Genomic DNA, 14,764 nt, shown 5'->3' on the forward strand with positions numbered 1-14,764 from the left:
ACATTAACTCATGACAGCACTTGGTGCGATGGTGGCAAGTCAATTTTGAGATTTTGGGCTGTTTAGCTTCCATAACATGTCTTCTTTCAGACTAGTAGGAAGAAAACATCCAAAATACACTTAATTATTTTTATTATTCAACATTTTATTCCTAAAAACATGGTGAAATTATTTTTTTAAATGGCTGGGTGTTGTCAGTATTTTCAGATTTATGGGCTGATAAAAAGAGATATCCAAAACTTTAACATGCCAACAAAATGTAACACCCTTTAATGACCCTTTATCCCATGTTCAGATCTGTGTTCAAATTATGGAGTTTGTGTATTATGTATATGAACATCTTTTGATATTAGGATAGAAAAATATGGAAATATTGTTTAATATTTGGTTGGATCACTTGGAGAAAAGTCTTGGAAACTAAAACTGACTGAATTAAATAAAAAATCATCAAACAAAAAGAATGCATTTTAATAGAGTCAAGAAATTGAGGACTGATTAAGAGGATTGATTTGTCCTCAGCTGTGATTTGAGTTGGAATTTTTGAACCTGGTACCAGGATCCCCATTGAAATAGTTTTTATTTTTTCATTACTGCTTTACACACAGGAAATAGGTTAGTTTTATTAAGGTATGAGCAGTGATCTCACGTTAATTCTTTAATCCTGGATGTAACGAGCATTTAGGTTTTTGTTGGAAATTGCTGCTGTACAATGTGTGAGTTAGTCATCTCCTGCACAAAGTGATTAAATGGACGGAGTCATGAAATGAGTCATGAAATTTGCCATTTATTATACAATCATATATTTAAATGTTCTCGGTTTGAATCCCTCTTCTGTGGAAAAACTCTGAAAAAGTCTTGGGTGCTACTGAAGACACCAATAGACTGAACTTGATTGTAAGATTTTTATTTAGTATAATTATACATTGGGTCAATTTAAAATAAATATTTGGTGTGTGGAGGCTGATGGAGGAGGTTGTTTACTGGGTCTTCTTGAAAGACTCCCACAGAGCAGCCAGCTGAGCCTGCAGGTCCTGAGCAGTGGCGTCCAGCTTGGCCCTCAGCTCCTCTCCTCTCTGAACCAGGGTCTGCTGGATCTCCTGTATTTTCTGGGTCAGCTGGGTGTCAAAGCTCTGGGTCAGGGGGATCATGCTCCTCTGAAACTCCTCCAGGCTCTGCTCCATCTTCTGCTTCATCTCGTCGGTGTAGGGAACCATCTGGGCCTGCAGCTCGCTCACGCTCTTATCCAGCTGCCCCTTCAGCTCCTGGCTCTTCTGCAGCAGGACGGCTTTCAGGGCCTCGGTGTCCATGGACTCAGCGTAGGGGGCCACCTCCTTCTTCAGCTCCTCCACCTGCCTCTGGAGGTGCGCCACTATCTCCTCAGCGTATGGCTGCATGTTAGTGCTCACAGCGGTCAGATCTTTCTCCAGACGAGCCTTCAGCTGCTCGGCCTCCTGGGTAAACTGAGTCATGAAGTCCTGGGTCAGAGGAGCGGCCTGAGCCCGCAGAGCAACAACGTAGTGATTCACTGTGTCAGCGCTCTGAGAGATCTTGGCGCTGACAGACACAGAAAAGAAAACCGTTATTAAATTGAAACACATAGTATATTTCTAATGTCATTTAGCTTCTTCATCGCTCTTACTTCACTTCCTGTCCCAGCTCAGACTGTCTGATCTGCTGCAGGGAGTCCTCAGCAGTCAGTGTCGCTTTAGCAACGTAGTCCCAGAAAGCATCTTTCACCAAGTCCATATTGCTCTTGGGCTCTTGCCACAGGATGTTGGCATTGCAAACTGTGGATAAAACATTATATTTAGTAGAACCCCAACATTTATTCAACCAGTTGTGTTTTACATGGATCAAGCTTTCGTTTCAAGGTAAAACGTCACTCACCAGAGAAAAGTGCGAGAACCACAAGTACCTTCATGATTGAATTTGGACTCTGTTGGATAAAGAAAAAACAATTTTCAAAATGTGTAAAAGTGTTTAATCCGGCACTTAATTTGAGTGTAGGTAATAATAAAAACTGTTACCTTACAGAGGCAGCTTGTCTCTTCTTCACTCTGAGTTTGATGACTTGTGTTGTGCAGGCATTCGTTAAGACCTTTTATAGCCATATTGAAGGGTAAAGTCCTTCTCTGGTTGCCTCGCTGGACAGATTCTTGTCACTGCTGGAACTCCACGTCATAATTTAAGTGCCATTGCCTTATTCGCACTCCACGTCATAATTTAAGTGCCATTGCCTTATTCATCCTGTGATGCATACATCATCTGAATGGGTTAAGTAATGGTTTGACACCTCTAAATCTGCATCACGTGCAGCATACACAGAAGGCCATGGGCAACAGGGTATTCAAATATTTTAATAGTCATGGCAAATAACTTTAATTTGAATATAGTAAGTACATGTACGAAAGGTTTCACTTAAGGCTGCATTACTTGATTTTTTGGGAATCTTGGGGGCTGTGCAAGGAGCTGATATAAAGAAACATTATCACCTTCTAAAGTTGGCATGGGGAACATGTTAGCAAACGGTTACACATCCAGAAGACACTGAGCAACATAAGCATCCCACTGTAGTCGTGTTTCTGGCCACTTGATGAATTTGAATTCACTCTCTTTTTGCTCTGTTTTTGGTCTCCACCACCTCCTGATGGAAATAGCTGGCTCTTTAACTGCTAAATGCTTCACTATGTTCACCAGCTAGTCTCTATCTGTGCCTGTCTGCTTTTTGGCACTGAGCAGGTAGAGTACTATCATTTTTTAGAGCCTAAATGTAGGCTGATGAGAGCGCTGAGACTGAACCAAAACAGTAAAGATGAGGGCTGTGAAACCAATACAATGAGCTGTGAGATGCTATAGGGGAGGAACTGCAAAGTCGGCTGATAATTATCTCTGGGTTTGTCACCTTTCACATTACACTTAGTCATTTAACCTGTTGTTAAAATACAAATATTGATCAGTGCAGCTTTAAGTCAAACTCTAGAAGTATTAGCAGTTAGAGGCAGTAGAAATGTTATTCGTGATTCAACATATTAGCTTATTTGTGGCTCTCTGCACAGTCCAGGATCGCTTAGTGACTTCTTAATAGCTTAGTTGAAGAGCATGGGTGTGCACAGACACTTTGAGGGACAAGAGTAAAAAACAATAAATAGATCTTAATAAGTCCTCTGTTCACACTTTCTCATGAAAGAGAAAGTTTGTCCAATCCTTTGACTGGTACTGTATATGGGCGGATTATGTAATAGGCCCCCAACCCTGTCTACATTGGAACAAGGCAACCAAAGTTAAAGGGTCATTTGGCATCGGTTTGTAATCGTTTTGCATTTATTTTTATTCTTTTTATAGTAATTTTGGGTTGTTTGTAGTCATTGTGCATGTATTTTTAGCTGTTTTTAATCTTTTTGGGGTGGTTTTGTATTTATTTTAATTAGTTTTTCATCTTAATAAAAAATAAATTTACTGCGAAAATAATTTTTAGTAACTGGGTCTCCTTTTGGTCATTTAGCATCTATTTTTAGTCTATTTAGTCTATAATTTAGTCATCTATTTTAATTTTTTTTTAACGTTGTTTAGGATTGTTTGTAGTTGGTACATGTTCATTTTTTGTCGTTTTGTCTATTTTCAGTCATTTAGCTTCTCTTTGTGGTTGTTTTGCATCTCTGTAGTTATTTTGTGTGTTTTTAGCAATATTTTGTGAGTCAGAAGTCCAGGATCACTGACCTTAACCGCTAATACCCATTGAGTAATTCATCCATGGTTATGTACTTTTAGCATCAAGGCTGTCATTTAACGTATTCCGTCTTCACTTATGCAACTTGTGAGGAAAACAGTATTGATTTGCCACTTTTTCATCAGCGAGGGACATCTTTAGCTTGATCCACTCCTCTCTATAATTTGCTTAAAGGTTGCTGTGTGCGTCATATGAGAACAGCTGGATGTTTATCAGTAGTTTCACCTCGGATGAAGACATTATGAGTCTTATCAGTTTGTCAGAAGGGAATTGTTATATAATGAAACATAACATTCCTCAGTAAAGATAATCTGCAGGTACAACTGGACAAAGTCCTGCTCACATTTCACTGACCTATCAAACCTCTGACAACATTACTTTGTCTTTAAGCTGAGAGCATTCCTGTGGATCAATATGTATGTTTACTCTGTGCTTCTTAAGTTAAAATGTAATGAACAGAAACAATGCAGTGGTACTGTTTGTCACAACTAAGTGAAATAGTGTGGGAGGAGTGTCTTTCCACTACATTTAAATATGATATAACATACATCATGGTCTGTAGATGATGAATCCTACTGACTTTGATGATCCTCTGCCTTTTCTCTTGTGCCATCAGGTTGACATTTGTAGTTTTAAGCAACATGTCTCAACAACTATTGGATGGATTGTCATGGAATTTGGTTCAGAGATTCATCAGATTACTTTGGTTTCGGACTGAATTCCTGTAAAAAACGAATGGCATTCCCATGATGAGCCTCAACTGAACTTTGTGTTTAGTGCTAATAAGCAAACATTAGCATGCTAACACGCTAATGGCTGTAGACTGTTTATGAAGTTATAACTATTATTATTATTATTATTGTCATTGATCATTTCTCAAATATGTAAAAGGAAATCTGATCATTGATTGTTAATTCAAGTCTAAAATGTTTGGCTCCTGTCTCCAACAACAGGCACAACATCAATTTCTAATGTATTCATTTTAAACATAGGAAATAAAGCTTTTCTCTCAGTGCCAAGGCTATATATATATATATGCCTTATAGGTTTTATGCCTTTTTTTATGCCTATAACTTTTATTTAAAATTTGATTGTATTGCTTTTGTTTTAAATTTTAAACCTTAAATTAAACATTTTTGTTTCTTTAAATAGACCTAGAAAGTGTCCTATGAAGACAGACATTACAACAATTACAGAATAAAACCACATCTTTCTTTAAAATAATATCTGTCTGATAGATGACATGTACATGAGGTTTCATCGGACAGTGTGATGTGGAAGCAGCAGCAGTGACAGCAGGGCACTCAGCGTTGGACTTTACTCCTGTTTCTTCAGTACGACTCAGCTGCCTATATATACTGAGTCATGACCTGTGCAGGACACACACACAGAATTCAACAGCTCGAAGCTCATCCACACAGGTGAGACACCCATAGGAGGACGTCACTTTCAGGTTATGAGATAAATATATAAAAAAAGAACCACAAAGAGCTAATTTTACACGTTTGTTTTCAGCTGCAGTGTCAGTCATGAAGGTCCTCTTGGTGCTCGTCCTTGCAGTTTTTGCTGGTAAGTAAGTTTTGTAATTTCGGTGTTGAATGAACTTGTATTTGTTTTAAGTTGTATCACTGATAAATCGATGTTGAACATGTGGCAATAAATGATTTTGACTCTTGTTCTCTCAGCAGGTTGCAATGCCAACATCGTGTGGAAAGGCCAGCCCAAGCAGCAGGTCGACATGGTGAAAGATGCTTTCTGGGAGTACGTTGCCACGGCAACCAGGACCGCCGAGGACTCCCTGAAGCAGATCAGACAGTCTGGGCTGGGAAAGGAAGTGAAGTAAGTAAGCCCTAGTCCTAAAGTGTCAAAGACGCATTTACTAAAGGCTTGAAGGAAAACAATAAAGTGCCTGCAAACTCCAAAATATTTCTCTGTAACATGAATCAGAATCAGAATCAGAATCAGAATCAGAAAGGGGTTTATTGCCACAGTAGTTATCCTGTGGAATCTCCCTTGGTGATTGGTGCATAGCCTACATACAAACACATAAAACATTAACAAGAATAAACAATAAATACAGAAACAGAAAAGAAACAGAGACAATATATACATAATATGCATACTCTTGACCAAATATGCAACAATCAAAGTTAAAAACATATTTTTAGTTGTAAGTTTCAGCAAGGAGTGGGTAATAGACACATCAAGAAGGAGCATCATTTTTTAATGACTTATTTTTGTTTGTGTCTCTGCAGCACCCTCATCTCTGAGAGCACCGACGCCATCAACAAGCTCACCGACGCTCTCCGTACTCAGGCCGCTCCGCTGACCCAGGACCTCATGTCTAAGTTTTCCCAGGAGGCCGAGAAGCTGAAGACCCGTCTGGAGAAAGATCTGACCGCCGTGGGAAGCAGCCTGCAGCCCTACGCAGAGGAGCTGGTCGCTGACCTCCAGAGGCAGTTGGAGGAGCTGAAGAAGGACACGGCCCCTTACGCTGAGTCCATGGACACCGAGGCCCTGAAAGCCGTCCTGCTGCAGAAGAGCCAGGAGCTGAAGGGGCAGCTGGATAAGAGCGTGAGCGGGCTGCAGACCCAGATGGTTCCCTACACAGAGGAGATTAAGGAGAAGATGGAGCAGAGCCTGGAGGAGTTTCAGAGGAGCATGATGCAGGTAGCCCAGAGCTTTGAGACCCAGCTGACCCAGAAAACCCAGGAGATCCAGCAGAACCTGGCTCAGAGAGGAGAGGAGCTGAGGGCCAAGCTAGACGTGGACGCCCAGAACCTGAAGATGCAGCTGACTGCTCTGTGGGAGTCCTTCACTAAGATGACCCAGTAAACGGACTAATATTTATACTTAGTTTTTTCTCTGTTGAATCAGGCTTGTGTTTATGGGACAGATGAAAAAAATAGTGCAATACCTCATTTTGTATTTTTCTGTGGATGAAGATGCTCTAAAAGGAATAACGTCAGTATTTCCTCTGATATGTTACTGTTTACAACTATAAGATTTCATCTGTAAAACAATAAATAGGTTTAATGTATATTGTGTTGTCACTTTCTTCGTATTCATCGATTCAAAAAAAGAGCTATAAAACAAGAAATGTAACTTTTGCTGTCCAACATATTATTTATGCATCAAACATAACCTTTTATAAAATACAAGAAAAAAGAAAATCATTCTTTCTTATAAATGAAAAGGTGAATTCATAAAATACTCAATACTCAAATGCTCAAATGAATACAAACGGATTGGTTTTGCTGCTACAGCTTTATTTAATCTGGTGTGACCAGAAGCTAATGTTATCAAACTTTAAACAGATTTCACATAGATTTCACTGTGTAACTGAAATGATTGAGTCACACTGTTGACTTTACAACTGTGCTCTACTTGTGCTATTGTTAACCCCTTAGCATTCCGCCCCCTTTTTCTATAGAGGTAGGGGATGTTTAGGGGGAGATCGCAGGTCAACAGTAGCCTTTATGTAAGATGGAAGTGGTATATCATCTAAAATCTGGGAACCTGAAGATTAATTTGAGATGCAGCTCAGCACTGTGTCAAGTTTTTCTTGCCATGAATAAGAAATAAAAATTAGTTAATGAATTAAATATCTGCAAGTGTAAAAGGGCTTAGTGCATTATGATATGAGTCGATGATGGCCATTCTCAAGCTCACTTATATCTCATCTCAATTGTTGCAGCAGGTTTTTGGGTTGATACCATTTGTCACACAGATTCAGTGCACAATTTAACCATTTTTTACCACTCGAGAATTCATAAAAAATCCCTCCAAAATACCACATTAAGACACCAAGACCTGAGAAACAACATAGACAAATCCATGTTGTGATTTGGTATCACATATTTCTGCAATAACTGCGTTTCTTTGCATGTTTAAAGCTATAGTGCGTAGTTTCTGTCAACCCCCATGAGGAATGCTAACTTATGACAACAAAACTACACCCATTTGCCAGTAACCAAGGAGGACACGGAGGATTAAAAAAACACGATGAACTCTTCAGAAGAGGTCATTATCTTCACTTTTTTTCTGTGCGCGAAAGTCGCCCGACGACACTATTTTCTGAACATAGTCATACTGAGAAATACAGAGAGAGTTGTGTGGAGCTGGTAGTCTTAATTAGCATTGTATCATTGACTGTAACTAGCGCGCTTTGAAGGAGGGTCTGCCAAAGCGAGACTAGAATGTAACAGACGTTTATCAATATGAAAAAGTTACGCACTAAAGCTTCAACTTAACATGCTTATTTTAGACAACATGACTTTGCTAATAAGTTTTAGTATTAACTACTAACGTAAACTTGATTTGTCTACTGCATCAATTTACCGCTCTAAGATAACAGTGTATGGTAAATATACCTATGAAAGCCATACATCATCTGAATGCCCTAATGTAGGTCTCTAGTTTGTGGTTGTAAAGTTTTATTAGGCTGTGATTAGCCTCAAGGTCACAACAGGTCATTTTATACAGTGATACAAGTTTCAAAAAACAGTCTCACTAAATTGAAATGGCTACTAAGGGAACTAACATCTTCACACAGGAATACAATTGGTCTCATTGAATCCACAAAAGTCTCAGCTTTCCATTTTCCCAATTTGTGCAACTCCAAGATCCCAGTATGCAGACATATTTAAATACACCATTTTACTCTATACTGCATGAGAAAGACTGCATGTTCTTTGCCCCAAACTGCATGGGATTAGCATAAAGTGGGCATGTCTGTAAAGACTAGACTTGTGGGTACTCATAGAACCCATTTTCATTCAGATTCTTGAGGTTAGAGTCTCAGTATTTACCACTGTCTTTTTGGCCACAGTGGCTGCTGTTCAGCAAATCATCAAACACAGAAAGGCAGAGCAGCAACCCAAAGAGAACTGCCGCCCTACCCAAAATAAGCTAAAGAAATCATCTAAATAAAGAAAACAATTTGACAATGTATGAAAATAATATAACTTCTTAATAATGATGACATGTGTTACCAAAAAGTTTTGAAACAATCAGAGTTGTATAAAATGTCAAGTCTAAGTAAAAGCATCTGGATGCCAGCCAAACTTAGCCCCGCCCACAAGATTTGAGGTCGGGAAGTTCACATTCTGACTAGAATCTGAGTATGACGATGTCAGGCTAGCATTAATCCTTACTTATTTCAAATATTCAAGCTGATTCAAAAACTACAAAACACAAACTTGTTGCCTTAAACCAACCTTTTTGGCTTGTGACCCACCAAAATAAAGCAACATCTACTTGCGACTCCTTGTCAATTTAGATCAATTTATGCAGTACTTCACTAAAAGAAGGAAGGTTAGGTCAAAACTCCACACATCTTCTGATGGTTGTTAATGTGTTTAATGCCTCATGTCTGTTTATTTGTTTTGTCAACACTGAGGGCCAGGTTACATTCAGCCCAAGACTATTTGTTTTAGGAGATGGATCAATTCATGATAAGCACGAAGTTGGGTCCAAACTAGTTTAATGATGGCTAAACAGATTATTTTAAGAGGATGGAAGAATAAAGGGATGCCATCAATCCAAGAGTGGGCTTGTGAGGCAGCTAGAGTTGAGCATTTGAAAAGATGAAAAGAAGAACGGTTTGCCAGATTGGATGTCTACACTAGAAAATGGGGAAAGTACTTTTTTACTTTCTGGAGGGCTCCTAGCTACGTGCTGGGGAGAAGCGTATACTATGTGCTTATGGTGTTATCACATATACATGTGTTTATTTGATTTACAGTGTATTGTCTATTTGGTTATTATTTTATTATATTTTCTTGAATGTTATGGATATTATGTCATCTTTTCTCAATTTTTGTCTAAGTGAGTGGTAATGACGAGTGTGTGTGTGTGTGTGTGTGTGTGTGTGTGTGCGCGTGTGTGGGGGGTGGGTAATTTTTATGTTGTAAAGTGTACGTTTTGTACGTTGTAAAAATGTTAATCATAATTTTTTTTTTTAAACACTGAGGCCCAAAGTACATTTCCACACTTACAGACAATAAAGTATTTCATTACCCCAATCTGTATAAAAGTTGTATATATGCAGGCAGTGGTTGTTAAAGCAGGACTATGAACCAAATCAGTTGGACACTGATTAGCTAATGACCTTTAGCTTTTTGGCTGTTATCAATAGCATTGTGGTTGTGATAGAAAAGGGCAGTGCGACATTTTGATTTGTTTCTGAGCTGACGGCACACTGGTATTACTTCGCACATAAACTGCACTGCATTTTCTTTAAGGAACTTTACAAAGCAGTTGTTGGCTACTGAAATCAAACTATCCCACAACAGAGGCCTTGACCCCGTGTGAATTCTGATTAGATATTTTGGATGTTCGTAATTTCTGATTGGTGCTTGGTGTTCTTTCATTGTGCGGCGTGGAGCCAAAATAACACACACACTGCAATAAAAGATGCCAACATGCTGGGAACTTCGGACGCAGGTCGGCAATCCTGACATTTATTGGATGGAATCAAAGCCATCTAAACTGTATAAATACTGAGTGACAAGCTCAGTCAGTCTCACACAGACATACAGATCAGGATCACTGAGGTAAGTGTCAGACCATTCCTACGCTTCTTTAACAGCTGCTTGGTTTTGTAGTGGTTGAATTAAAGTTTGTCACTGTGGCAAATAATTAGTTTAAAAGTGTGTGTTTATTCAAACTGGATGTGTAAAGAGTTTAATTAAAAAAACAGTCAGGTTGATTATGCATTATACATTTAAGTTTTAAAGAAAGAAATAGGCCTATGTGTGACTGAATTTACTAAAACCTGTATGTCATTTTAACCCATTTATTAAACCTATTTATTGTATGATTTTCCAGATATCATCATGAGGGCGTTTGCAGTAATCCTTATGCTGGCTGTCCTCTCAGGTGAGTTTAAAATGTCTTCTAAGGGACACATAAAAACTCTGATGTAAGAAACTTCTTCAATCTTTTTACTGTTATATATTATTTTTATTGGACTTTTTGACATATGAGAGAAAGGGAAGAAGACATGCATACATTTAAAAGAAGAAAATTATAAAAGTAAACATAAATAAAAACAGCATCTACAAAAAGTATTTCCTGATGATGAAGTTGCCGACCGCTGTAAAGTCAGTGAATGAAAAGCTGTAAAAGAACAGAAAGGAAGCAAAGGAGGATAGACAGAAAGAAAGAACAAGGGAAAGAAAGGAAAGGAAGAAGGGAAGAGGGAGAGACATATATGGAAAGAAAGGAAAGATGAAAATAAAGCAAAAAAAGAAACACATTGAGATTTGTATTTTGAAAGTCTTCAACCCTCCAGAAGCCTGCCATTAGCTTCTACTCCAGGGTCCCCAGTAATAGTAATAGCCTAATAAATATAATAATAATAAGTAAAGGAAGCAAATGAGCTATTATATTTATTAACAGTTAACATTAAAGTTTTCTCTGAACATGTGAGCATATATATATATATATATATATATATATGGGGGGTAACTTTGGGTACAACATTGGGGGTGTTGAGATCTCCAACTATCTAGGGAGGTCCTGAGACATGTCTGCATGTATTGAGAAAAGCGACAAAAACATTGAGATAATTGCAGAAAAAAAGTGACAAAAACCTTGGAAAAAAACTTTAAAAAAGAGACAAATGTCGTCCAAATACGGGTCCCAGATTTTATAAAGTGTTTGTCCTTCAGAGATGAAGAGAAAGGACACTTGTTACAGTTTGCAGCCAGATGTTTAATCCACAATCCAACGCAAAATGTCTTCCATCTTTTTATTGATTTATTGATTTTTTATTTCACATAAAAAAATGTGAATATTTGAGTTTGTTTGTCTCTCTGTTCAAAACCTAGGCTGCCATGCAAGAAGTGTGCCTGATGATGAGGAGAAGAACCCCTGGGAAGTCACGGTCGACAAGTTTAACGATTATTTGACGAAGGCTGACTTGGTGGTGAAGGACATCAAGAGCTCCCAGATCAGCCGGGAACTGGAGTGAGTTCATTTACGTCACAGTGATGAATTTAGGATAAGTTATCAAAGTAATAAATCAATTTATTTTCATCTTTGACTTTTTATGACCTAATATTTTATGCACAATAAATAGGCTACATCATGTGCAATAAAACCTACCTGCCTCAACAGACTACAGATCATATTTGTAATATTAGTAGTGTTTAAGCTGCACCACCAGCTCAAGGATTTTTTTTTTAAATTACAGCAAATCCAATATAGTAAAAGGATCACTGCAAAACCAGCAAAATCTGCAACTAGAGGTTCCCACTCTGAGTAAAAGATAGCATGATTACTATCTTTATTCTTTTGTAAAGAAGGAGAGTAAGAAGCCCAAACATCTCAGCTAATGCCTTCCTCCGTGTGCAGCCTCCAACATTAATTAACATTAATTTTGTTCATTTCTTCCCCAAATTTCAAGGTAGAATTTATTGTATTCTCTCCATCCACAACAGGGAAATCAATTAACATATGAAACACAAACAGTGAGTACTTTTGATACTTTGAGTATATTTTGCTGGTAATACTTTAGTTTGTTTAATGCAGGACTTTTACTTGTGATGGAGTACTTTCAGATTGTGGTATTTTACTCAGGGAAATTATCTAAAATACGTCTTCCAGCTGGTAAACACTGCAACTGGAGCAAACCAGATTTCATCTGGGTCTTTGTCAGACTGTTAGAAAGCATCAACACAATGTTGTTTTTAAAGATTCTTTTTGTGGCATTTTAGGCTTTTATTGTATAGGACAGCTTAGACATGAAAGGGGAGAGAGAGGGGGAATGACATGCAGCAAAGGGCTGCAGGTCGGAACCGAACACACGGCCACTGTGTCGAAAACTAAGCCTCTGTAAATGGGGGGGCACTCTACCAGGTGAGCTACCAAGGTGGCTCCACAATGTTGTTTTTAGACCTCTGTCTGGCTACACAACACACATTCTGCCCTCAGCTGAGTGACGAGGTTAATCAGCATGTGTCAGTGAGGTGAGACATGTAAAGAGCGGCTGAATGCAGTGCCCTCCAGACTCAAGTCCACGTTCCTGATGTCTTAGTTGGACTTTTATTGGTTCAGCCACTATTAAATCATTTGATTTTTGCATTGATTTCTTGAACATGGAAGTGCTCAGTACAAACAGAGCTCCTGTAGATTGATCGACATCTCTGCCGAGACTGACATTTTATGTCCTGTTTCATCTAGAATGAGACCGTTATTTGCTCTGACCTCGGCCTTGACCCCTTTGGATCCAAAATACTTCACAAAAACACCACAAAAATCCCTAAATGTATCTGTCTCAACAGCACCCTAATCCAGGACAGCATGGCTGAGCTGGCCATGTACAAGGACGACCTGCAGACCAAGCTTGCCCCCTTCACTCAGGACGCTGCAGAGACTCTGGGCAAAGACCTGCAGGAGCTGTTCAACAGACTGGGCGATCACATGAGCCAGGCCCGGGAGCAAATGGAGAAGTACACCCAGGAGCTGCAGACCATGATGGAGCAGAACGCCGACGACGTCAGGGTCAGGGTCTCCACCTACACCCGCAAGCTGAAGAAACGCCTCAACAAGGACACACAGGACATCAAGAGGTGAGTGAAATCTACTGAAGCAGGGAGGCGTTCACTAGAGGCTGATGAGAAACTCTGTCCAGTAAGAGGCTCAGATAGTTTCTCTAACATTTACCAACCAAACTTTTATTTGTTTTATTTTGTTTTATAAGTTCTTCCTCAAACACTTGTTTGCTTATCTGTTTTAATATGTATTCACTTTTTAATTGCATGTTTTTAATATATGTTCCCAAAAAGCAGTGGATTGTTTTTTTTGGTGGTTGATTCTGATCATTTGTATGTTTGTATACTAAATAGCTTAAAGACTGACTGTTTTTTATTCTTAATATATACATATACATACTTCCATTCTGCTTAAGTATGATTTTAGACTGTAGGACTTTTCCTTATAAGTATTTTTACACTGTAATTCTTTTTTTTTTAACTACTACTGTAGTAGTGGTACATTTAAATACAAAAATCAGAATTATTTTTCCAACACTGCAGTTCTACAACATATAATAACACTTTCTTTACAACATGCTGAAGCTATGTGATAAATCAGATGTTTTTGAGTCTTATTCTTCACTCAGTCAGAACTGTTCTGTGCTTCTCTCAGAGTTGTTGCTGACTTATTTGAGGAGCTTCAGTCCCGCACCTCAAACAACATGGAGGACATGAAGACACGTTTAGACCCTTATTTTGCTCATGTGCGTGACAACGCCCAGGCAAAGATCACCACCCTGAATGATCTGCTGAAGTCGCAGGCGGAGAACATGATGGACAAGATTCAGAACAAAGCTGAAGACATGAAGGAGCAGTTTGAGAAAACCGCTGAAGACCTGCGATCCACCCTGGAGGAGAAGTGGAAGGAGCTGAAGAACTGGTTTACGCCTGTAGTCTCCATGTTTAGTGATAACATGTAAACACTGCTGAAATCAGACAGTCCTTGGACCATCTGTTTATCCATCACTTTCTGTATCGAAACCACCTCCGGAAACTGTTTTAAAATTAAGATACTCCTTGTTTTATCACAAATGTCCACCACAGTCTGAATGTCTCACTGAAGGTCCTTCAATAAAAAACTGCTGAAAGTCAATAATGGCATCAGTGATGTCATCAATGATGCCATCATTTATACTCTTGTCTGAAAGTCCTCTTGACCAAATTGTATCCATTGCTTGAACATATATAAATAATTACAAATAGAAGGATTTCTCACTTTAGGGGGGCATATGCTGAAATCAACACAGACTGCACAAGTGTCTTAATTTAAATAACACAAAAAAACTAACCGATCGAGGCAGCGGTAGATCAGCAACTCCTGTGTTCTGTGAGATAAAATGATGTTTTTGTCTTCTTTTTCTTCTTCTTTTTTGAGGTTTATTGGAAGTTGGCAAACAACGATTGGTGCATTTCCATGTGTGTGGATCAGAAATAACTAATATCTACAATATTCAAATGTGTAAAATAGCCTAAAATAATAACGCAAAAAAAATAT

At 38.6% G+C, this 14,764-nt stretch overlaps 3 protein-coding genes across 3 annotated transcripts; 2 read left to right on the forward strand and 1 right to left on the reverse strand.

The window, feature by feature from the left end:
* Positions 1-977: 977 nt before the first annotated feature.
* LOC144529050 (uncharacterized) lies at positions 978-1,921 on the reverse strand. Its single transcript, XM_078267978.1, has 3 exons — positions 1,888-1,921; positions 1,640-1,787; positions 978-1,554 (listed from the first exon to the last, which is right to left on the reverse strand). The coding sequence occupies exons 1-3, from the start codon at positions 1,919-1,921 to the stop codon at positions 978-980; spliced, it is 759 nt and encodes a 252-aa protein (XP_078124104.1).
* Positions 1,922-5,256: 3,335 nt separating this feature from the next.
* On the forward strand, positions 5,257-6,562 carry apoa4a (apolipoprotein A-IV a). The gene is made up of 3 exons (XM_078268149.1): positions 5,257-5,296; positions 5,416-5,566; positions 5,983-6,562. The coding sequence occupies exons 1-3, from the start codon at positions 5,257-5,259 to the stop codon at positions 6,560-6,562; spliced, it is 771 nt and encodes a 256-aa protein (XP_078124275.1).
* Positions 6,563-10,566: 4,004 nt separating this feature from the next.
* apoea (apolipoprotein Ea) lies at positions 10,567-14,189 on the forward strand. Its single transcript, XM_078267913.1, has 4 exons — positions 10,567-10,609; positions 11,563-11,701; positions 13,018-13,305; positions 13,883-14,189. Exons 1-4 carry the CDS (start codon positions 10,567-10,569, stop codon positions 14,187-14,189), a joined length of 777 nt encoding a protein of 258 aa, XP_078124039.1.
* The last annotated feature ends 575 nt before the right edge of the window (positions 14,190-14,764 follow it).

This window comes from Sander vitreus, chromosome 14, assembly GCF_031162955.1.
Source record: "Sander vitreus isolate 19-12246 chromosome 14, sanVit1, whole genome shotgun sequence".
Classification (NCBI taxonomy): domain Eukaryota; kingdom Metazoa; phylum Chordata; class Actinopteri; order Perciformes; family Percidae; genus Sander; species Sander vitreus.